Source organism: Podarcis raffonei, chromosome 6, assembly GCF_027172205.1.
Source record: "Podarcis raffonei isolate rPodRaf1 chromosome 6, rPodRaf1.pri, whole genome shotgun sequence".
In the NCBI taxonomy this organism is placed as follows: domain Eukaryota; kingdom Metazoa; phylum Chordata; class Lepidosauria; order Squamata; family Lacertidae; genus Podarcis; species Podarcis raffonei.
The window spans coordinates 9461209-9486921 of NC_070607.1; the positions used below are offsets into that span (position 1 = coordinate 9461209).

A 25713-nucleotide genomic window follows, 5' to 3' on the forward strand; every position below is an offset into this window, starting at 1 on the left:
TGCTAATAATGCAAGCAGAAGTACATGGTGGTGCACAGGAAACAAACACTTGCGAAGTGTTCCCTCCAGCATTTAGAATTCAGATCTTTAGCGGCACAGATGAGACAGAGGTTGCATCTATAGATTATGTTAGCTAATAAACAATAATGGATTTATTCTCTATCAGTGTGCCTAAACATTTTTAAAACTCATTTACACAATTAGCCTTCACCATCTGCAGTCAGTTCTTAAAGTGAATCAGTGCCTCTCTGAAAAGAAAAATTTTCTTTAGGCGAGTCTCCCTAGGGAGAGAATTCCACAAACAGCGGAAATCTCCCATGCCAGCTGAGGGCAAGCAGATGTGTATACACAACGAGGGCTATCTTTTCTAGTCTCAGATGGTCGAAAGGAAAGTTGGTAGAATGGCTAATCTTGACATATCCCTTCAAATCTGCATGTTGTTATAGCTTGCCACAAAATTATGCAATTGGTGTTCAGATGGCAGATTTGGAGCTTTTGAGGACCCACAGATGCCAGCACCTTGTTTAATAGTATTCCTCTTATTGAAGAAAAACATCGTGACTTTGGTTTACTCCTGCTCCCACATCCACCTCCTTGAGGTACAGTTACAGTCACAAGCATTTAATGCTTATTCAGGTGCGGTGAACCAAGCCGGCAAGTAACGGTTCAGCTAAAATACACTCAACAGTCAGACTCTGGTGCTCGGGGGGGGGGGGGCTCCTTCATGGGGAAGCTACCAGTTCCTGTGAGGTTGTTCTTCCTTTTTTCTGCCCACCTGAGGATGTGTGTGCTGGCCTGTTGAAGGCTTGCACATTAGTGGGATGAAGCAGCCTGCAAACGGGAGATGCTTTCTAGCTCAGGGTGGCCTTAGGTACAGAGACAGGATGGATTGCATTTCACTGCTGCAGCTGCAGCCTGCTAATCCCTCTCTGGTTAGGAAAGGGGAACTGCTTCATTAGACAAAGCCTCTTGCAACCTGGTGTGGGCTCCATGCTGAGCAAGGGCTCTGTTTGCATTTGGAATTAGTCTGCTTAGAGTCCATCCTCCCCTACCTTGAGCAAACTCGCCAAGAGGTCAGGGGTGTCAAAACAACCCTAAGGCTTCAAGCAAAGATATCTGAGGTCAGGTCAGGGACACCTAAAGGAGAACCTCCCCTGCAAGCACAGGAGGAGGCCCTTAAATATTTGTTTTAGTTTCTTCAAGGGGAAAAGAAGTTGACAAGATAATAGGATCCTGACAGTTTCGACCTCCTGGCTCCCAGGAGTTTGGCAGCTGGGTCAGAGATCAGCAACAAAGTAATATTGTAGGGTAATTAAGTTTCCAAGGTTTACTTGCTTGTTTAATTATACTGAGAGTTGGAAGACAGCGAGGGAGGTCTCTCGCACCCGCTGGTGGGATCTGCCGCTGTGCAATTTTCCTTTCCTACTTGCCTGTGGGTTTGGGTTTGTTTGTTTTTTCTAAAAGGTTGTGGAGTTGGGCATTTTAAAATCTGAATATCTAGGAATGAAATCTATACTAATAAGTGGCTGCCATTTTTATTGTCTTATTCCTCCCTAGATATGGCAATCCTTCCTAGCCACAGTGAATTGGAAATATATTTTTTCATGTATAAGGTAGGTTTGCAGTCATTTGCAGCTGCTTGACTCTGCACTATCAGTTGCCTCCAGAACATTTTTTCCCAACCTGGTTCCCTGCAGTTCTTGTTGGACCACAACTCTCATTATCCCTGACCGCTGGCAATGCTATTAAGGGAGAAAGGCCTCAAGTGGGCTTTCCTACATGTCGCTTGTGGTGATATCAGTGCAGCAGGGGAAGGAATTGTCCTAGGCAGGCGACAGTCTAAGGGTTCTCTGGCTGGAGTACTCTCTGCTTATGGGGCATGGAGAGGACCTGAAATGAAGCAGTGCATTCTGTATTTACATATTCATAAGCAAAGCAGCACCTTCATCTCGTTCTCTCTGTTCCTCTGTTGTGAGTGATAGCAAGGAAACGACTAGAGGGACAGGGTGCTAGATGCAGCCTTGCTCCAAGTTTTCCAATATGCTGGCACTCTAACTGGGTTACCATTGGATGAAATGTCCAAGTTTTGTCTTATAATTCTGTAGTTGACAACAAACATATTTGCATTTGATGCAGCATAAGAACATCAGAAGAGCCCTGCTGGGTCAGGCTGAGGCACATTTGGTCCAGTATCCTGTTCCCACAGTGCCCCGCCGGATGCCTATGGGACCCACACAAGCAGAACCTAAGTACAACACCGCTGTCCCAACTTGCACAGTCATACCTCATGTTACATTTGCTTCAGGTTGCGTCCTGCGACGACCCGGAAGTAACGGAACGGGTTACTTCCGGGTTTCGCTGCTCGCCCATGCACAGATGCACAAAATGACGTCACACGCATGCACAGAAGCAGCGAATCGCAACCTGCGCATGCGGGTTGCGTTCTTTTCAGGTTTCAAACGGGCCTCTGGAACGGATCCAGTTCGCAACCAGAGGTACCACTGTAATTCCCAACAACTGGTATTCAGAGGCACGCTGCCTCCAACAATGGAGTAGCTTGATAGAATCATAGAATTATAGAGATGGAAGGAACCCAAGGATCATCTAATCCAAACCCCTGCCACGCAGGAATCTCAACTAAAACATCCCTGACACATGACCACCCAACCTCTGCTTAAAACTCTCCAAGGAAGGAGAGTCCTCCATCTTCTAAGGGAGTTTGTTCCACTGTCAGAAAGTTCTTCCTGATGTTTAGTCAGAATCTCATTTCTTGTAATTTGAATCCATTGCTTCAGGTCCTATTCTCCAAACAAGAAAATCTTCCATGTTGCAGCCCTTCAGATATTTAAAGATGGCTGTCATATATCCTCCCTGTTTCCTCTTTTCCAGGCTAACCATACCCAACTTCTTAAATCTTGGTTTCCAGACCCTTGATCATCTTGGTTGCCTTCGTCTGCACACGTTCCATCTTCTCAATCTCCTTCTTAAATTGTAACGCCCAGAAATGGACACAGTACTCCAGGAGTGGTCTAACCAAGTCAGGATAGAGAAGTATTATTACTTCCCTTGATCAGGCACTATGTTGTTGTTGTTTAGTCGTTTAGTCATGCCTGACTCTTCGTGACCCCATGGACCAGAGCACACCAGGCACTCCTGTCTTCCACTGCCTCCTGCAGTTTGGTCAAACTCATGCTGGTAGCTTCGAGAACACTGTCCAACCATCTCGTCCTCTGTCGTCCCCTTCTCCTTGTGCCCTCAATCTTTCCCAACATCAGGGTCTTTTCCAGGGAGTCTTCCCTCCTCATGAGGTGGCCAAAGTATTGGAGCCTCAGCTTCAGGATCTGTCCCTCCAGTGAGCACTCATGGTTGATTTCCTTAAGGCACTATACTTCTCTTTTATTTTAGACTGTTGATGCAGCCTAGAGCAACATTAGGTTGTTGGGTTTTTGTTGCTGCTGTGACTCATAAAATCATAGAATCATACCCCGAGGATCATCTAGTCCAACCTCTTGTAATTCAGGGTCTTATTTGCAGGGTCTCATTTGCATGCACTTTGCAGGGTGCCCAGCTGCTCTGTAAGCAAAGTATTCAAGTTTTTTAAAGGGAATAATGGGAAGAGATCTGGGACCTAGTACAAAAAAACTCAGGGTTCAGGGGCCCTAGGCTACCTCCTAGCTACACCCCTAATTCTGAGGCATTTGTTTTCACACTGCAACTGTGTGCAAACCACCTTCACCACACTTAAGACTGTGTCCGGGTCTTCCACAGGGGTGAAAATGCCCTGCGGCCACGGTGATATTCTATTCCCTCCCAGCCCTAGGAAAGTCTCATGCCAACCACCCTTCTGAATGAGAAATCCCTGATTCCTTTTGGATTATGGTTGCAGGAAGCAGAGCAGTGCCACTATGGATGCAATGTTAGCGCCTCTTCCTCCTCTGGGGTGCCTTGATTTTCCCAGCACATTTTAAGCACAGTGGAGGCAGGAAAAAGCCCTTTTGAAAATCACAGACTAATCACTCCATCTGCTCCCGTGCTGCTTCTTGGAGCTGCCTGCCAGGATTCTCTCCTCAGAAACTAAGTAGCACATTATTTTCGATAAGTTGCAATCATTTACTTGAAAAACTCCTACCTGTTTAAATATCCCTCTTGGGGTGGGGGTGGGGGGAGGAAAGCTATATGGCAAGTTGAGAAGAGAACCCTCTCAGCGTAGATTGCAATTAGAATTCTGGCATCGTGTTTGTTCTGTGTGCAAATTCATTTCATTTGAGTGGAATGGTTGCCGGGGAGGGGAGGGGCAGCTTGAGCCAAGTTCCTGTTCAAGATTTCTGTGCTTCTCTCAACAAATATTTCCAGGAGCTAGAAATAGTAAAAAAAGAAATCCTGCCAAGTAACAGAATCCTCACTTGGAGACATCGATTAAATCTCCTGTCCTGAATTTCAAGATCAAAACCACACATTTAATTAAAACAAGTTCCTCATTTTATTTCCTGTACTTCTGGATATACAAAGACATAGGGTGTTGGAAGGGAAAGTGAGGGTCATCTAATCTAAAGCCCTGCAATGCAGGAATCTCGACTAAAGTATCCATGACGCATGGCCGTCTAACCCTCTGCTTGAGAGTCCACCACCTTTCAAAGGAGTCTGTTACACTGTCAAACAGCTTACTATCAAAATGTTCTTCCTGGTGTTTCTTGAATCTCCTTTCTTGTAACTTGAAGCCACTGGTTTGAGTCATACCCTCCAGAGCAGCACTTGAGATATTTGAAGATGGCTATCCTATCTCCTCTCAGTCTCCTCTTTTCCAGGCTAAATATATCCTGCTCCTTCAGCCATTCCTCATAAGGCCTGGTTTCCAGACCCTTGACCATCTTGTTTGCCCTCCTCTGCACACATTCCAGCTCGTCAATCTCCTTCTTCAGTTGTGGCACCCAGAACTGGTCACAGTTCCCCAGGTGTGGCCTGACCAAGGCACAATAGAGCAGTACTGTGACTTCCTTTGATTGGCCACTATATTTCTGTTGATGCAGCCTAGAATAACATTAGCTTTTTTTTGCTGGTGCATCACACTATTGTCTCATTTGAAGCTTGTGGTCTACTGTGACCCAAGCCAGGTGTCCCCCATCTTATATTTGTGCAACCGGTTCTTCCTACCTAAGAAGAGAACCTTACATTTGTCCCTATTGAAATTCATTAGTTTGGGCCCTGTTCTCCAATCTGCTAAGGTCATCTTGAATCCTGTTTCTGTCTGCGGAATTGGCTACCCCCTCCCAGTTTAGTGTCATCTGCAAATTTGATGAGCATCCCCTCAATTGCTTCATCCAAGTCGCTTATAAAGAAGTTGAATAACAACAGTCCCAGGACAGAACCCTTCTGCACCCTACTTGTCACTTTTTTCCAGGATGATGAGAAACCATTAATGAGCACTCTTTGGATTTGGTCAGTCAACCAGCTACAAATCTACCTAGTAGTGACTCACATTTTATTACCTCTGCGGGAATATCATGAGGGGTTTTGTCAAAACCCTTACTGAGATCAAGATACACAATGTCCACTACATTCCCCTGATCCACCATGTGTGTAAGAAATGAGATTTGTCTGGCATGACTTGTTTTTGAGAAATCCATACTGGGTCTTGGTAATCACAGCATCCTTTTCTAAGTGCTCACAGGCTGCCTGTTTATTATCTGTTCAAGGACTTTTCCTGGTATTGATGTCAAGCTCACTGGTCGGTCACCTGGATCTTCTTTTTCTCCCTTTTTGAAAATGGGGACAACATTTCCCCACCTCTGGTCCACAGGGATCTCTTCTGTTCTCCAAGAATTCTCAAAGATACAGGCTCTGAGATTACATTCAAAAGGTCCTTGAGTGCCCTTGAGTGCAGCTCATCAGGCCCTGGAGATCTGAATTCATTTAAGGTAGTTAAATGTCCCCTTACCACCACTTTTCCTATTTGGGGCTGCCACTCCCTCCTTCCACCCTTATTTCTGTTATCACCAGGTTGGGCATTGCTTTCCTTTTGGGTAAAGACAGAGCAAAGTAGGTGTTGAACAGTTCCACCGCCTCTCCTTCACCCAATATCATTTCTCCCTCTTCTCCACACAGAGGACCAATTACTTGCGTTTTCTCCCTCCTGCTTCAAACATAGCCAAAGAAAGCTTTTAAATTGTTTTGGACCTCTCTTGACCCACCTGACCTCCCCACAACTGTTGGCTACTCTTTCTTCATGGTTTCCCCTTTCTTATACATACCCTTCTTAAATTTCAGCTCGTCTGTAAACTCCTTAAGCAGCCACACTGGTTTCTTTAGATGCCTCCCACTTTTCTTTCTTGTTGGAATTGTCTGCATTTGTGTCATCAGTATCTCACCTTTAAGAAACTCCATCCATCTTGGACTCCCTTCTCGTTGAGTATTTCTGACCATGGGATTTCACCCCCATAGTTCCTTACGCTTTTTGAAATTAGCCTTCTTATAGTCCAGTGTGCATGTCTGACTACATTCAGTTTTCCGTTGCCTGTATATAATGAAACCCAAGAAAACATGATAACTTTCTCCCAAGGTTCCCAGTACTTCCAGTCACATCAATCAGTTCCTCCATGTTGATGAGGTCCAGGTACAAGAGAGATGATCCCACTGTTACTTTTTCCACGTACTGGGAAATGAAATTGCCAAAGAGGCAAGGGGCACAGCCTCCCACTGGCCCATGGCCTCACTTGATCTCTGCAGTCTTGGATCAAATAGGAATGGTGGAAAAGAAATTGCATCATGGGATTTACAAAAGGAGGGCATACCCACATTCATGAAATATTCACACATTGCAGCTCGATTAGGACTTTCCCAAGAACCCTGGAAACTGTAGTCTTGTGAGGAGGGCAAATAATCTCTAAGTGAGACTACACAACACACTCACCAAACTGCAGGTCCCAGGATTCTTTAGAGTTAAACCAGGTTTAAGCTAGGTTTGTAGGGTAGGTGTAACCTCACATATTCAGAAATCTGAGCAAGAAGCCAAAAGTAAATGCATGTATAATGAAGGGGCAACTGAACAATCAACTGCACAGCTGTAGCAGATCTTTACTGCACTTACAATGGATGCCTTGCTGTTCTGTCACCTTGATTTCATAGCACTTCTGTTCCCAAGCACCCAGGAACAGTCCCAACACATAACAAATTGTCTGTAGTTATCATTATTTTTATTATGGGGTTTGTTGGTTGTTAGGCAATTGGTTAGGTATGAGATGAAGATGTAATGGCTTCAGGTGTTACAAAGCCCTCAAGCAAGGATGTCTAGAAGAGCAGTCATTTCCCATTGTGGTTTCTTGGGAGAAGGGGCATCTCTTGGGAGAAGGGGAGAGCCGTAGAGGTTAAGAGCAATAGACTCGTAATCTAGGGAACCGGGTTCGCATCTCCGCTCCTCCACATGCAGCTGCTGGGTGACCTTGGGCCAGTCACACTTCTTTGAAGTCTCTCAGCCCCACTCACCTCACAGAGTGTTTGTTGTGGGGGAGGAAGGGAAAGGAGAATGTTAGCCGCTTTGAGACTCCCTAGGGTAGTGATAAAGCGGGATATCAAATCCAAACTCTTCTTCTTCTTCTTCCTGACTCTCAGAAAGGCAAATGAGGTCGAGAGGCTGGACATATAGACTATCAAGGGATGTGATGTTACCCTGAATAATTATGTAGTCAGTTATTAGTTATTGTTTATCATTTTTGTCACACATCTCAGTAAATAACTACTTTGCCATTCTCTTCTTTTGCTTTGGTTTGTCTTCCTAGTAAGTGCTCAACTGCTCAAACTCAGCAGCCCTTTTCCTTTCTCTGACCTGTCTTGGGACAGGTAGATTATGTCCCGGTTGCTCATTCCGCAGATTGACAGAAAACAGCTCTTTGAGCCAGCTGGCAGGTGGGATGCTAATGCACTCAGCGGCTGACTCCATCCGCTCTGGAGACCTGCCCATGCCCTCCTATCAGGGATTCTAGTTCACTGGGTCAGGGCTGGATTCTTTGCTAATGAATTCCAAATGATGTATTTCGTTTCCTTGCTTTTGTCGGTAAGCAGGAAAACATCTAGATTCTTTCATTGGATTTTTATTCTTTTTATCTGAGTCCTGTAGTGATCCTACAAAATTCAACATTGTCAAACCACTAAAATGCTGGAACCTTTTGAGAGGGAACTAGCTGTTCAGTTAAACTTTGTACTATTTAGAATTTCCACTCATAGAATCCTAGAATTGTAGAGTTGGAAGGGACCCTGAGGGTCAGCTAGTCCAACTGCCTACAATGCAGAAATCTTAACTAAAGCATTCATGACAGATGGCCATCCAACCTCTGCCTAAAAACCTCCAAGGAAGCAGAGTCCACCACCTTCCAAGGAATCCGTTCCACTGTCAAACAGCTCTTACCACCAGAAAGTTATTCCTGATATTTATTTTTATTTATTTATTTATTTATTTATTTATTTATTTATATACCGCCCATCATCTGAGGATCTCAGAGTGGTTCACAAGATAGCCGGAATCCCCTTTCTTGTAATTTAAACAGGTCCTACCCTGTGGAGCAGGAGAAAGCAAGCTTGCTCCATCTTCCATATGACAGCTCTTAGTCTCCTCTTTTCCAGGCTAAACATACCCAACCCGCTCACCTTTCCAGACCCTTGATCATCTTGGTCGCTTCCCTCTGCACATGTTCCAGCTTCTCAGCCTTTTAAAATTGTGGTACCTATAACTGAAGACAGTTGTCCAAGGCAGTATTGTGGTCAGACCAAGGCAGAATATTGCACTATGATCTCCCTTGATCAGGCACTGTATTTCTGTTCATGCAGTCTAGAATAGCATTAGCTTTTTTTGCTGCTGCACCATACTGTTGACTCATGTGAAGCTTGTGGTCTACTAAGACTCCAGGATCCTTTCCACATGTACTACAGTGGTACCTTGGGTTACAGACGCTTCAGGTTACAGACTCCGCTAACCCAGAAATAGTACCTCGGGTTAAGAACTTTGCTTCAGGATGAGAACAGAAATTGTGCGGTGGCAGCGCAGCGGCAGTGGGAGGCCCCATTAGCTAAAGTGGTGCCTCAGGTTAAGAACAGTTTCAGGTTAAGAACGGGCCTCCAGAATGAATTAAGTTCTTAACCCGAGCTACCACTGTACTGGCAAGCCATGTGTTCCCCATCTTTTATTTGTGCAGCAGGTTCTTCCTGCCAGAGTGTCAAACCTTACATGTACCACTATTGAAATTCATTTTGTTAGTTTTGGCCCTGTTCTCCAATCTGTCAGTCATCTTGAATCCTGATTCTGTCTGCGGAATTGGCTACCCCTCCCAGTTTAGTGTCATCTGCGAATCTGATGAGCATCCCCTGAATTCCTTCATCCAAGTTGTTTATAAAGACACTGAACAACAACAGGCCCAGGACAGAACCTTGCGGCAGCCTAATTGTCACTTTTTTCCAGGATGATGAGAAACCATTAGTGAGCACTTTTGGGATTTGGTCAGTCAACCAGCTACAAATCCATTTAACAAGTAACCTAATCCAGCCCACATTTTACTAGTTTCTCTGCAGGAATATCCTGAGGGACTTTGTCAAAATCCTTACTGAGATCAAGATACACAATTTCCACTGCATTCCCCTGATCCACCAAGCTTGTAACACCATCAAAAAAAGAAATGGAATTTGTCTGGTATGACTTATTTTTGAGAAACCCATGCTTGGTCTTGGTAATCACAGCATCCTATTATAAGTGCTCGCAGACTGACTATTTAAGAACCTTTCCTGGTATTGATGTCAAGCTGACCAGTTGGTAGCCACCTGGATCTCCTCCCCCTTTTTTTTTTAAGATGGGGACAACATTTGCCTGCCTTCAGCCCATAGGGACCTCACTTGTTCACTCACATGATTCCTTGGAGGCAAAGGGATGAGACTTGCAAAATGTTTATCATGAATATAAAGGCAGGAACACAGCCATGCAGGTCTCCTTTGCTATTCACTATAAGCAATGTCTTTCCTTAGCAGGCTTCCCAGGAGTAGGTCCCACCCATTGGACATGCTGAATACTACTCCAGCACTCGGGGCTTCTACGTGTCAGCGTCCAGTAATGGTGGGGAGAAGTCCCCCAGTGAGCTTGTTAAAGGCCATACTATTTTCCAGCTTGCAGAAAAAGCTTGATTATTTCTGTGCCCAATTTCAATAAGGTCATCAGGAGTAAATCGGGATCCATTCCCTCCCTCCCTTTTCGGTAGGAGAGTGTCAGATGTAGGAGAGGAGAAGACTGTAGAGAGATTGCCCTCTCTTCTTTTTTACCTTTGCTTCTGTTGGGGCAACAGCAGCCATGGAAAGTAGAGGGCGAGGGATGAAGACTTGGAGGGATAGCTTAAATTAATCAGTAGCTCAAATTTTAATTCAGGATGAAGAAAAACTTTCAGTATATACATCCATACAATGTGTGTGTGAGAGAGAGAGAGTGAGAGAGAGAGAGAGTGAGGGTGTATGTGAACACAAAGACACACATATAAATACATGCAAACAGACACATATACCAATGGCTTGTAGGAAGGAATCTTGGGCTTATGCATGCACGCCATTTTATGCTTGTAAAAAGTCCTGGACGACCCAGGTGCTTGTCCCACCACTGCGCACCCCATTTTGCCTAGAGCGAGGGGCAATGTAAGCCTGAGAGTTGCTCCAGTATTTCACAGTAGGTGAACCCTGTTCACTAGAGGACAGCATCTGCAGGCTAAAAATTGCACATGGATGTTATCCCCCAACAGATAAGGGCTTGAGGTCAAGGCAAAATACAGACCTGGAGTGGAGAGACAGGGGAATTCAGAGAGATCCATACTTCTACGTGGACCCATAGCTCTTTTGAATAGGGTTAAAAGAGGCAGCTCTTTGTCCCTGGATAGAACGAGTGAGCTAATTCTGACTTTGCCCAAGAAGACTGACTCCGGTTCCTCTATGTTTCCATGACACAGTTGGATAAGAAGCAGTTGGATATTGTGTCTGGGAACAAGGAGTGTGCTCTCTTCGTTTTGTTTTTTATTATTACAATTATTTGTTCTTGAAGGTGTGCCGCTCCTTTGTGAAGAAAGAGTACCCTCTAGTGGATGTCTGAACGGCCAGCAGTTTTTCAGAGCTATCTATGCCTGTCTTCCTGATTCTTTAATTTGTGTCCTTTTCTCTCTTCGCCCCCTGCCCCCCCACCTTAAATATTGAGTAATAAACGGGCACTCTGTAGAGTTAGCTTTAGGCAAGAAGAGACAGTGTGAAATGTTAAGTATTTACAGCACCTCTCTTGCAATGCTGCGTACAGGCTGAAAATAACATGAAATTGTGCTATTATTTCTAATATCTTTTAAATTTTAACTCTTTCTGGAACTTGCCAAACAGACACTTTGGGGTGCTGTAAACCAGAAGAAGCAAGATAGAGGGAAATCTGTTACCGGGCAGGTTGCTTGTGTGTTGCTTATGTAGTGCGTTGCTGTGCGAAAGAAAGGCGTGTTGTACTCTGATCAGGATGCTGAGCTCTGTGTGAAGAAATTACTCATAGGTCGCCATCAGCATAACAGCTTTCTGGACTGTCACATCAGTGCTGTGCTAACCCAGAAGCACAGGAAGAACCCCCCACCAGTAAACAAGAATATCTTTCTTACATTGAGGTTTTTTGCTTGTTACTATGTTATGTGGTTTTGCGTTTTCGTATTGTAAACCGTCCTGCGATCCTCGGATGAAAAGCGGTATAGAAATTGAATAAATAAACAACTAAGTTGGAAAGCTGACCTTTGGTGGATTCCCTTCTGTTAGGTGGACTGTCACATTCAGAAAGAAGATCTTGGGACTTGGAAGCCACGGACTTTGTCCTGCACACATCACTTATCTGCCTTTTCCAAGATTGCACCACAAGACAGAATCACTGTTGTATTTGCAAGCACTTTTTCTAGAGGGCCAGATTGGACCCTTTCTCTTAAGCAGGTGCCTATAAATGGGGAAAGCACTTTAAAAAAAAAAAAAGCTTTCAGCATTTTGGAGCTAAAAGGCATGCTTAGGTAAATTCAAATTAGTTCTGTGAACAAAAAAAGAAGCGACAACTCAAGTCAGAAGCACACACATAGTAGGAATCTGTTGTTTTGCTAAATTTACACCACTTTGTGCTAGCTGCGGTTCCAGCTATGTAAATGAAACATCCTCCAAACTGTCAGTTCACCAGCACTGTGCTTTGCTAAATGGCTTCCTGTTTCTACAAAATGTGTGTTATTATGCCCTACTATTATATATGTATAAAACTATATATTAGCAAACCCAAACTAGATTATCATAATGCTGTTCCATCTGAATGCGTACCTAATAGCATGGCATAATAGCATTTTCTCTATGTGAGTGTGTAAAGATTCATGTTATTTTCACAACTGTCATTTCCATCATTCTACTCCTTCCTGAAGTTCCAGGCTGGAGTTTTGCTGTCTCTGGAGGCTGCCAGCTGTGTGTTCGTGCCTTACCCTTTTAACTAACATTGTACATTTCAGGCAGAGTGGGGAAAGGACTGGGCAAGGGAGGCAGATGTCAGTGAAACAGGGGCCTGATGATACGCAGTTGATGTGGCTGTTGCATTAGGAAATGGATTGTCTAAGATGAGTGTTAGATCTGTGGTGTTGTAGGTGGGGCTAATTATATCAAAGAGAGGTAAAGAAGACCTTTAAAATATTCCCTTTGTCCTCAGTCCCCATGTAGGACTTTCAGAAATAAATGCTTGGGCACATTGGCCTTCCCAACACCTTTCCAACTGCATTATTACCCATAGAATGTGTGTAATCATAATGAAAAGGATAATGTAGGATATGCAGGATTTACTTATGCAGAGAGTGGCTGGGGAAACCCAGTCGGATGGGCAGAGTATAAATAATAAATTATCATCATCATCATCATCATCATCATCATCATCATCATCTATAAAGAGGCATGTCATATGTGTCCAATAAGTGTTTGTTTTGCATGGGTCAAAAATATATTGCTCAGTAATAATACTTAGTTTCCCCATCTTGAACTGTTTTGCAAAGATAAATTCATCGTGTGTTTGTATAGACACATGGTAGTTCAGACACTGATTACTTAGATTTTTTTATATGGGCAGTATCTCCCTTCTGAAGCCTACTCCCACTTTAGTGTGATTTTTCGGCAAATGATCTTTATGAGACAAGCAGGCATCCGATCTCTTTCACGTTTTAATCCTTAGTCTCTCTCCTGTTTTCTTTCTCCATTTCTTCAAAAGGTTTGTAACAGGGTTCACAGGCTGCGTGGTGGACAGGAAAGAATAATCTTTCCCATTGTTATTGCTCCTTTACATCCTATTTAGAGTGTGCACAGGGTGAGCTTTCATTCTAGTACCCTGATCCCAAATATTGGTCATCATCATTTGCATCAGTATTTGCATGCCAGATCCATTCAAGACTAAGCCTGGGAGCAAGAATGGGCCAGAGACAAGAGTCCGGGTTAAATATGGCTACCACCTTATTGGTAAATCCCTGTTTTGGTCTGGCCTTGGGCAAGTATCCATCTATCAAACAGCCTAGCTGGGGAAGTATCATGGATTGGCTGGGTGCAGAGGGTGTTGGGAGGCACCAGTTGGAGAACCCCCAAGGGAGAACCCTGGGAAGACGGCTCAGAGCCAGGGAATGCGTGGTGGAAAGGTCACATGCAGGGGAAGTTACAGGGCTTAGTGAGCAGGACGAGTCGGGGGCAGAGGGCAGTTCAGACTCTGAGGCAGGTCATTGTACCGGTTTTATAAATAGGAGTCAAAATCCAAAGAAGTGCTTGAGACAGTTCACACCAAGGCCTTAGGCATTTCCCTCCCTTTGAACAGATGGAGTTCATGTCGAATTCAATATTGCTTTTGAAATCCCCCTGAGTTTCAATAGTAGCTTTCTGTATGAAAGAGGGTAAGGGGAGGACAACCGCTCCAGTGAAACAAATATAAAGCCTCTTGTCCCCAATATATTATGAATTCATTAGCATTATACATTTGACTAGGGTGCTCTTCTGGTTTTTTGCATTGTCATTCATTGATTTTGCTTTGTTTGCTGCCGGGCTTCACAAACTGCAGTGCACAATCACACACACTAAAAAGGCATAAAGTTGATCCTAGATTGCAGCAGCTCTGATTCATCAGATTTCTCACATTTATCTTTGAATCTCAATGTGGTCATCTAACTAATATCTTCTATATGCCTGGCAGCATTGCTTTATTGTTGCTTTTTGCTTTATTGTCATTGCTTTTTATTTTTATTTCACGTTACCTTTCCTGTGTCGGTTTGGAGTGAAATTTAATCGCACAAAAAATGCTCAAATCTTTGAAAGGATTTGTGGCTTGACCACTATCACTTTGAAGCAATTTAAGGTATTTAATTTTTGAGTTCTGGAATGCTTCCCCACACACACACCTTTAAATGTGCTTTCTGCCAAAAGTAATGTAATTATTCAGATTTTCGCACAGGACCAGGGGAAATAGTTCTTTGAAGCAATCTCATGATTGTGAAAGTGCTGCATTGAAATCAGTTGTCTCCATTGCTTTTCTGAGAGTGATCGGTGAGCCAGGGGTATTGAGGTTTAAACCAGAGTGCTTAGCCTTGATAGACTGGCATGTGGGCCGCTGCTGCCACTGCTCTACCTTGGCGGCTGGCTTGGTCTTTGTGCCTCTGCTGTGCATTGCTCTTTCCTTCCTATACACCAGCTGTTAGCTTCTTGTAACCCCTGTGAGACTGAAGTTGTACTGGACCAGCCTGAACTACTTTTATGCTGAAAGTTTCTGTTGTGTCTTTTCAACAATTCTGCACCAGTTCAATGCCCCCTCCCCAAGGAGAGGATTAATCTTTCAGGAATTGGCAAAAGCTGATAATTTTATTTTATTTTTTAATCAATAAGTGTTTGCTCTTACTTTAACCAAATGAGCATCTGACTCGAAGCTGGAATCAGCTGTGCATTTTCATTTGGCTCATAGAACCTCTGTTGACAATAAATAAGAGAGCCGGCTGAGATGAAAATCTCTCCCCCCCCCCACACACAGAATTTTGCTGGACCATTATATAGGGTGGAGAGTATTCAACAGCACTCAAGAAATGGGCAAAGTCTAAGAATTTTCAGAGTTAAAATTTTACCTTTAAATTTGATGTGGCCAGAGATCTTTCTTTCCTTTGCCTTCTTTCTTACACTGAAAAAAAGAAAGGCTTACCACAGCTTCAAGCAGTTTTATGAAACAGCATTGATGTAGTGGCCAATGGGGACAGCCGTCTTTCCACTTGCCCAAGAATGTCCCTGGGAATTATTCTACGTCATGATGACATAGGCTCATTCTCAGGGGCATTCTGCTGAAAGCAGCCAAGCTGAAACATGGCTTATTTGGGGGGAAGAAAGAATGTGGGTGTCGTCACCAACAGTGTCTCTGATAGTTGGTCTTTGGCTGAAGGTATTGTGTGTGTGCGTGTTTTCTGATGGTATAGCATACAGAGTTGGCATTCTGACAGCACAGCAACACACCACCACAAAGTATAAAATTGCTCTGATAAAGCAGTGAAACTCGGTTACTGTTTATCCTGCTCTGCTGGGGAGGTGGTAGCAATTCCCAGAGCCTCTTCAGGCCAGACCCTGCACATCTCCCAGCTGGGGCTGCCAGCTGAGCTTTGGAAGATGTTGTCTCAGCAAATGACCAGGGATATTTGAAGGCTTAAGAAGACTGGTAAGGCCTTCTCTTCTGGTGGCTCCATCCTCTTGGGAGAGCTGCCTTCAAGAGCTCATAACTTATTCTGCAGTCGCATGCTCCAGCACAGCCATGGAACAGGGGTAGCTACATGGGAGTCACCCCCAAAATCTGAGCATGACAAAAGAACTGCATCTGCTGGTTGAGATGGAAGTAGAATGGCGAGGGTGTCCCATCAGAGGGGTGACTACGAGTCATCTGATTCTGCATCCTTCTCAGAGTTGCTGCTGCTGTTGATAATTTTATTATTTGTACCCCGCCCATCTGGCTGTGTTTTCCGAGCCACTCTGGGTTGCTTACAGCACAATTTTTTAAAAAACATTAAGCATTAAAAATCCCCCGATACAGGGCTGCCTTCAGATGTCTTCTAAAAGTCAGGTAGTTGTTTATTTCCTTGACATGTGATGGGAGGGCGTTCCACAGGGCAGGCGCCACTACCAAGAAGGCCCAATTCCCTGTGACCTCACTTCTCGCAGGGAGGAAACCACCAGAAGGCCCTCAGAGCTGGACCTCAGAGAGATATTAGGACCCAGCTGCAGGGGACTTGACACAACTTTAATTCAATTAATTTACCAGCTGTAGTTCCTTTGTGTTTATCTTTGATGTCTACTTGGAGAGGTATGAAAGAAAGGTATTTAAAACAGAAACTGTAAAAAACAAAACCCAAAAAACCCACCCACAATCTCAATTGACTGTATTGATCAGAGGTCAAAATTCTGCTTAGTGCTAATTTTCTGTTTTTATGACAGTAGAAGACAACCACTCAATGGTCAGATATGTTAGGGATGGTCAGAATGCATGACACTCTTCCAAAACTGAACAACCAACAAGAAGTAGATTACAAAAAATTGGGAATGGTTTTCATAATTCACTCCGCAGCACTTCGCTGCCTGCACCTCAGGCTGTCTGAAGTTGTATCAGATGCAGGGAAGAGAGTGGTGGGTTGCTGTTTTACAAAAACAAAGATGCCACTTCAAGGCAGAGTGTGCATCAAGCAATTGTCCTGATTTTTCACAAAAGTTATGCGGAGGTTACATGACGTTGTTGTCAAGTAAGTACCGGTAGTTGCTGTTCTGCACCTTCTGCTGTAGATTTCCATCGCTTTTCATACCTCAAAAAGTCTGCCTTTTAAAAAAATATAAAATAAAAAGTGCATTAGCTATTACCATTTATCAGTGGGTTGTGAAAGTGTACTTTTATGGTTGTGCAGCAGTTCCAGCATCTAAACAAATGTGTGAGAGAGCAACAGTGCACAACAGTGTGACAGTCTGCACTTGTGGGCACTAGGAGAGAGAGAGAGAGAGAGAGAGAGAGAGAGAGAGAGAGGATGCAGAGCTGTGCTGATTCAGATCTAGTTACTGACTGTTCTCACCTTGATCACCATACGTTTGTGCAACTCTTGGAAATCTGAACATAAACTACTGCTGCATAATTATTTTATAACTGGGCTGCCTGCTTTGAAAATACAGCACTGAGCCTTCTTTGCCATAAATGCAGAGCATGTGTAAACAGTCTTCTTGTCTGGTCTTATCATGTGAAGAACATGATGCCCCCAATAACTAAGTGTCCCCTCGAATTGGCCTCACATCCACCTTCCCTGTCACAGCCTCATGTGGCTGACCTGCAAAAGCTGCATATGTGACCGGAATTGGCAACAGCCTACAGGGTCTGGCCAGCCGCACACACAAGGGCAGGGCATTTTACTTATTTACTATTTGAATGCACTGGCTGTAGCTTAACTCTTGTTGTGCCAATTGTAGATGGTTTTGCTTGCGCCAAAGTGGTGGTTGCTGACCGAATCTTGCCATTTATCTGTAGTGCAGGCATGTCTAGCTGTGGGTCACTGTGAGGGGAGCAGCCATCCCCTTCCCCACCCTGTAAATTGCTTTACCCCTTTTAGGTCTCCATTTCTTGCACCCTCCCCAAAATAGCTTCCTTCTCCCAAAAACTCTTCTAAAGTGAAGTACAGTGGTACCTCGCAAGACGAATGCCTCGCAAGACAAAAAACTCGTAAGACGAAAGAGTTTTCCGTTTCGTGAGTCGCTTCGCAAGACGAATTTCCCTATGGGCTTGCTTCACAAGACGAAAACGTCTTGCGAGTTCTTGCGAGTTTGTTTCCTTTTTCTTAAAGCCGCTAAGTACCGTTAACAGCCGTGCTTCACAAGACAAAAAAACGCAAGACGAAGAGACTCGCAGAACGAATTACTTTCGTCTTGCGAGGCACCACTGTAAAGAGTTTCATTTTAAAGTACCGTATTTTTCGCCCCATAGGACGCACCGGCCCATAGGACGCACCTAGTTTTGGAGGGGGGGGCTGGGGTGGGAGAAGCCCGAGCTTGCCCCGACCCCAGCCCCCAGAACAGGCAGCTCTCCACAAGCCTTGGGAAACCGGCGCGACTTCCTGCCGGGCTCCCGTGCCTTGCGGATATCTGCAAGCCTCCAAACCAGGTCGGGGGACAGCGGGAAGGCGCGCTGCGTCTCCCCGCTGTCCCCCAGTTTGTGGGGCTGGCGGCTGGGAGAAGTGCGCTTCTCCTGCCGCCAGCCTCCAAACCGCGGCGGGGGAACCGAAGCATGGTCCTATGGATAAGGTGCTGAGCGCCCCTGGCTTCAAGATGCAGGCTGCTATCCGCAAGCCTAAGGAGCCCGACGGGAACTCCCGCGGGCTCCCAAGGCTTGCGGAAAGCTTCCTGAAGCCTGGAGAGCGAGAGGGGTCGGTGCACACCGACCCCTCTTACTCTCCAGGCTTCAGCGAAAGCCTGCATTCGCCCCATAGGACGCACACACATTTCCCCTTCATTTTTGGAGGGGAAAAAGTGCGTCCTATAGGGCAAAAAATACGGTAAATGCCTTTTAAAGACAATATTATGTTTGGTTGGTTGGTCGTTTGGTTTGGTCAGTAGACAGAACTATTGGCCTCCTTCAGATGGCCCGGCTTTGTCTAGACACTTTCAGTTGCTGACCGTTTTCAGATGGTTTCCCTGCATCAGAGAACTGCAAAATAATATAATTTATCATTTTGTGCCTAAATATTAAGCCATATTCATAAAGGAAGATATTTTATTAAAATTATTTGGTACCCTGATCTTCAGCCTTTTATAACAATTTATGAAAAACAACAGCAGAAAACAATAAAATACATAAATATTGTTAAGGCAGACAAAGCAGCAGTTTACATCATTTTAAAAAGTATATAGTGCAATAAAAGGAAAACACCTTGAAATATGAGAAAAACAACCATGAGAAGAAACACTTTAGAAACCAGCAGTAATTTAAAAGTGGGCAGCAAATTGGAAGAGTAAAATAAATACTAAAAACAACCAGAAACAACAAAAAGTCTTCAGCAAGTGTCTGAAGGCTAAAGGAGATGGGGAGAAAATTTAACAAAAGTTCATTACTTGGTGCTGAATGACATCAGCTCAATGCCAGTTGAATCTCCCTGAGAAGAAAACTCCAAAGCTGGGGTTGCCACCATCAAAACAGCCCTTTCTGCGGTCGCCACCCACCTTTCGGTCAAAGTTGGGGATACACAGAGAAGCATCTCTGATGATGATGATACTCAGAAGGGTCCCCAGAGGAAAGGGCGGGTCCTTTGTAGGACTGTAGAGGTTTATATCTTCATATGCAGACACTCATTGGAACCTACTCCTAGATACTTAGGAAGCGGTTGCTATCATTCCGTGTTTTAATCTATGCATTTCACTTTTGTGCTTTCTCACAGTGTTGAGTATTCGAGGGGCTCAGGAGGAGGAACCAACAGACCCACAGCTAATGCGACTGGACAACATGCTTTTAGCAGAAGGGGTAGCAGGCCCTGAAAAAGGAGGGGGTTCAGCCGCTGCGGCTGCCGCAGCCGCAGCATCTGGGGGTGCCGGCTCGGACAATTCTGTGGAGCATTCGGACTACAGAGCAAAACTATCTCAAATTCGACAGATCTACCACACCGAGTTGGAGAAATACGAGCAGGTACTAATCTTGTGCGTGGCAGTTTCCCGTACCACAGTAGAAGCCAACATATAATGTTGGACTGCACACAAAAAAATCCATGGTCCTATGGATAAGGTGCTGGATCTGGGTTCGAATTCCACCTTATCCTTGTTCTCAGAGTTTATGCACTCAGCAGAATAAAGCAGCAAAGCCATTTTTAGAACAGTACCACTTCATGACGCAGGTGGACGAGTTTCATACATGGGTAGGCAAACTAAGACCTGGGGGGCCAGATCCGGCCCAATCGCCTTCTAAATCCAGCCCGCAGATGGTCCAGGAATAAGCGTGTTTTTACATGAGTAGAATGTCTCCTTTTATTTAAAATGAATCTCTGGGTTATTTGTGGGGCATAGGAATTCATTCATTATTATTTTTTTCAAAATATAGTCCGGCCCCCCACAAGGTCTGAGGAACATTGGACCGGCCCTCTGCTGAAAAAGTTTGCTGACCCCTGGTTTCATAGATCCAAATCGGGATGCTCTCTATAAACAAAGCTTAATATAGAAAAATAACGATTTGGGGAGGACTGGTTTGTTTATTTTTTTATTTATCAAATTTCTATCCTGCCCTTCCTCTCCAAGGACTTAGCTGAATCCTTTTTCCGGAAATGCTGGTTTTGAACATGCAGGGGGATTTGTTTGTGGAGAGCGTTCCTACAGGCTGCCTCCTCAACTAGGTCCTAAAATGATGCAGTCCAGGAAAAGCTTTGCGGCTAATCATGATAACACATCATCTCACAGGACTTCTCTGATGTTGGATTTGATGGTGAAGGATTCTTAAGACAAGCTGTATATGCAAATAATGTTTAGAGAGTTCACATCCCATTGACATTACTTAGTTTCTCCAATGCCGGAATCTCAACTAAAGCATCCATGACAGATGGACATCCAATCTCTGCTTAAAAACCTCCAAGGATGCTTCATATGAGATTTCGGCAATGCAGAGAATTGGACTAGATGACTTCCTTTCAGTCTCCTCCTTCCCTGACTAAACATACCCAACTCCCTCAACTGGTCTTCATAAGGCTTGGCTTACAAACCCTTGATCATCCTAGTTGCCCTCCTCTGCACACGTTCCAGCTTGTCAACATCCTTCTTAAATTGTGGCTCCCAGAATTGGACCCAATATTCCAGGTGTGGTCTGACCAAGGCAGAATAGAGTGGGGCTATGACTTCCATTGATCAGGACACTAGACTTTTGCTGATGCAGCCTAGAATACTTAACATATGACAGAGGCCATATCCACTCAGTACATTTAAAGCACATGACTTTCCCCAAAGAATGCTGGTTACTGTTGTTTGTTAAGCATGCTGGGAATTGTAGCTCTGTGAGTGGTAAACTACAGTTCCCATGATTCTTTGGGGGAAGCCATGAAAATGCTATGAATGTACTCTAAATGTATGGTATAGATGTGGCCATCAGAGTAATATACACAATTCTTTTCTACAATGAACCTCTAGGAAATTTTTGTGGAACTTCTTACTCCAACATGTGAACTCCTTGCAGCCTTTTGTGAATTAATCTTAATACATTGTGATGTACAGAACTGTTAAATCCTGAACTGCAGCTGGAAGGGGCAGCATCAGCATGAGTTCTTCCCCGCTCCCTTAGCCTCCAGATCTCAGAGAAGCATGTTATCAAAATACTGTAATATCTGAATAGTACCTGAACATTCCCTCTGCAGTTTTGTCTAATATGTAATAGGTGATAAACTCATAGTTCCTGAAAGATTGATTTAATGGTTTAAAGTACTAAATAATACATTTCTGTATTAGAAGCTAGAAAAGTTGTGCAGTGATTCTAGTACAACACAACCTGATCTAGTGGGTTGGTGTTTTTTTACAGACAAGGATATTCAATGCACACACCTACTCTCCATACCACAGAAATCCATGTGTGCAAGGGATTTCAATAAATGCTTTTGTGCATAAGACACTGAACAGGGGCAACATTCCTGAATTTTCTCTTGCAAAGATCACCTTCAAGATGGTTTCATCTTTTTCCATCTCAGCTGATTTTTTAAAGGATTCCCAAGATGAATTGTAGCATTTACAAGACCTATTCACTGCACCAAAGATATGCCCCAAAGCCACTGTTGTCACTTTATATTTTTAAAATGCTAATGAATTGACTAGACAGGAAAAACTCCCTCCTCTATTGAGAGTGGGGTTTTTTTTAGATTTCCCTCCTTTTTCTGGAAATTACAGGATATTCACTAAAAATGCCCTCTAAGGGTGGAATTCAGTGTTGTGCTATGATGAACATTCCATTTGCACAAGCATTTCATCTTGCCAGCTGGAGCGATCACCACTAGAGCCATCTTCCCCAACACACCAGGGCCAGCTCACCTATGATGCAAGGAGAGGTGACTGCCTCAGGCAGCAGCGTTCACCAGGGCATCAGATCCGGACATCACTATTTCTTCCACCCTTGTTCCTGATGTAGAGGGAGATCTTCCCTCACCCCTTCTTCCCTGGCAGGGAGGGGCTGTGCCATTTTGGGTCCACTTCAGGTGCTTTAAAATCTTCCCAGGTTTGGCCTCTGGGCTTGGCAAATTTGGGAAAAGAGCTTCATTTGGGAGCAATAGGGACAAGAAACGCTTGTCATTCCCCTAGCGATAGTGAGGAAGAAATAAATATATGGAAACTAGCTTTCTCTGTAGATCACCTCCATGGTTTGCCTCTTTCTCATAAGAAAGAGTGGTGAGTAAACTTCGGTCCTATTCCAACTATACCCAGGATGGCACCCAGTTTCCTTTCTAACAAAGGGCAGGAATGTAAATAAAAGAGATCAGCAGTAATCCTACCTTTGTCTCTCGACAGGACTTACCCAGACAGACACCCTCACCCAGCTGGGGGTTCTTGTTACTCCTACTATGCTGCCCCATAGAGCCCAGGGGTCGGCAAGGTTTTCCTTGCCTGGGCCGGTTCACTCCAGCTGAGATCCCTCTGTGGGCCGGATTGTGTGCACAGCTGCGTTTTCCGGCGTCTGAGCATGTGCAGACATGATTTCCGGCACCACAGAAGCGAGTCCCTGCACCACGCTGCACCGGTTTAGTGCAGCACGCAGGGACTCGCCACACGGGTGGCTCAGTTCAGGGGGCAGCTCGGGGGCCGGTTAAACAACCCCCATGAGCCACTTGTGGCCCATGGGCCTTAGACTGCCTACTCCTGATAGAGCCCTCATATTGTGTGAACCTGGTTGTGGGGGTGCCCGACCAGCAACTGAATGGAAAACCATTCTCTTCCAGGTGTGGTGAGCTCTCTCCTTCAGTCTCACAGCCCTAGAAATGCAGGGGGAGAGCAGTTCAGATAGGTTGGCTTGTGCAAGGAGCCAATCTGCCTGGAGCCTTTGTAGGACTTGGGGAATAAGAATCTCTTCACTGCCCATTTGTTAGTCTTTGCCTTAAGGCCATATATGTTTGCATCACTTTCCTCCTCGTATCGTATCCCCGCCTGGCTGAGGGAAGGGAAGACTCCTTGATACGGCCGGCGAAGAAACTGACATTAAGAACCCTCTGTCAAATTAAGATTGTGGTCAGTCATCAAGAACAGAGCCCTCCAGAAACTGGGTGTATGAGCTTCTGGCAGCAAGATGCCTTTGGCACGTCTAATTTCAGTTATTACCTGTTTGCCCTTTCATGTCAGGGATCCTGATGTGCTCTACAACCCTGCCGCTTTGGCTCTAATTATTATCCTTGTTAACACACAGGCGGGAAACTTGCTGAAAGTAAGTGTCATGTTTTGTATTTGCAATGAGTTGATTCGTGTCATCCCCAAACCTGTGATAACTCACCCGCTCTTATCACCGGCTGCCAAAGTTTGGGCTGGCGTTAGTGATTGTCAGAGATTCCGTTTCTAGCAGAGGTGACCAGTGGGATTGTCAAGCAATAAATGGGCAAAGCTGCTCAGCAGCAAACCCATCCATGCATGTTTGTCGGAGGCAAATGAGGTGCTAATGGGGGTTGGGGGCTGTCCTCCTCCCAATTGTTGTCTCATAAGCCACCACTGTTTGCTGCGTGCCACCTGTCAGCTCCAGTTCTTGCCCTGGAAGGTGCATCCCTGAACCTGGCATCACACCCAGTGCCCATGGCTACCAGGGTGGCAGAACAATTACCGTATTTTCTGCTCTATAAGACGCACCAGACCACAAGACGCACCTAGTTTTTGGAGGAGGAAAACAAGAAAAAAAATATTCTGAATCTCAGAAGCCAGAACAGCAAGAGGGATCGCTGCGCAGTGAAAGTAGCAATCCCTCTTGCTGTTCTGGCTTCTGTGATAGCTGCGCAGCCTGCATTCGCTCCATAAGACGCACACACATTTCCCCTTACTTTTTAGAAGGGAAAAAGTGAGTCTTACAGAGCAAAAAATACTGTACTTTCTTTGGCCTGATCTGTGACTCACTTCTAGGCCAGTTCTACACATGAAACAGAATACAGCGATAAGAATCATAGGTGACATTTTTTGAATTCTGGTCCATGTAAAAAGTTTCCTGCAGATATAATAATAATAATAATAATAATAATAATAATAATAATAATAATAATAATAATTATTATTTATACCCCACCCATCTGGCTGAGTTTCCCCAGCCACTCTGGGCGGCTTCCAATCAAGTGTTAAAAACAATACAGCATTAAATATTAAAAACTTCCCTAAACAGGGCTGCCTTCAGATGTCTTTTAAAGATAGGATAGCTGCTTATTTCCTTCACATTTGAAGGGAGGGCGTTCCACAGGGCGGGTGCCACTACCGAGAAGGCCCTCTGTCTGTTTCCCTGTAACCTCACTTCTCGTAATGAGGGAATTGCCAGAAGGCCCTCGGTGCTGGATCTCAGTGTCTGGGCTGAGCGATGGGAGTGGAGACGCTCCTTCAGGTATACAGGACCGAGGCCGTTTAGGGCTTTAAAGGTCAGCACCAAAACTTTGAATTGTGCTCGGAAACGTACTGGGAGATAAATAAATAAATACCCTACACACATCACAAAGAAATGCTCTGGCCCAGCCTATCTATTTTCCAGTTTTGACACAAATACGTTCACTGAGCTTACCCTGTAGCCAGAAGATACAAATCACAATTTTTGCTCACAGACAGACGTATTAAAACTTTTATTTACAAATTTGTTTGTTGGTTGTGTAAGAATTGCATACTCGTCGAGGGCCCTGATCTGTGTTTCTGCATGAGTTGATGATATGGGAGCATGTCCTGATCTGAAGGGGATTTGTAGAGAGATTCAGGGGACAAGTGCCTGTTCCAGTCAGGAGGAATGCCCAAAATAAGTGACTCATGCAGAGACACAACAGGCATTTTCCCAGGCAGAAGGCAGGTAATCCCACTGTATCTCTGCACTGGGAGTGACTAAGTGATACAATCACACCCAGTCCAGAAGCACAGCACGGTTACCAGAATCCCGCCTGGAAGATTGCCTGTTGCATCTCTGCATGAGTCAATGATTGAGAGGAGGCAAGCCCAGTGATCTGTGGAGAGACACAACAGGAAGTTTTCTCTGAATGTGAACTCATGAGATCCTTTCATTATATAATTAATCCATCTGGAATTATATATTAGCTGTTTTCTCATGACCCTGGCACATTCTGAGAACCTCCTTACTATTGAGAGGGAAGGATGAATCTGCCAATTTCAGTTTCTCACAGTTTTTATTTTTTCTCAATCTGAAGTTCAGTTCTCCACACCTGTTTTGATTTTTGTTAAGTCTTCATGAAAAATAATCAACATTTTAATGTGATTTTCTCCTGATATGCACCTGCCTGTATGCAGTTTTGCCCAGTATGCCATTTTTACAAATCAATTTCCCCTTAAATAATGCATTTTATGTGCTGTTTTCATTAATATGTTGTTGTTGTTCTCACCATCATCATTTCATTTCTATACCGCTTTATATTTTTAAGGGAAAAATCTGGAAGCGGTTTACAACCTACATTAAAACATCAAATAAAACCATCCAGAGTTAAACTACTGAAGAAAGTCACATAT

The 25713-nt window shown here is 44.4% G+C and overlaps 1 protein-coding gene across 5 annotated transcripts in view; it reads left to right on the forward strand.

The window, feature by feature from the left end:
- The window catches only part of PBX1 (PBX homeobox 1), a 220271-nt gene that overhangs the window by 154797 nt on the left and 39761 nt on the right, over positions 1-25713 (forward strand). For all 5 annotated transcript variants that reach the window (XM_053391354.1, XM_053391353.1, XM_053391357.1 and 2 more), the window contains exon 3: positions 19455-19699. In XM_053391354.1, the coding sequence (XP_053247329.1) occupies positions 19455-19699 (245 nt within the window). The remainder of the gene's footprint in view (positions 1-19454; positions 19700-25713) is intronic.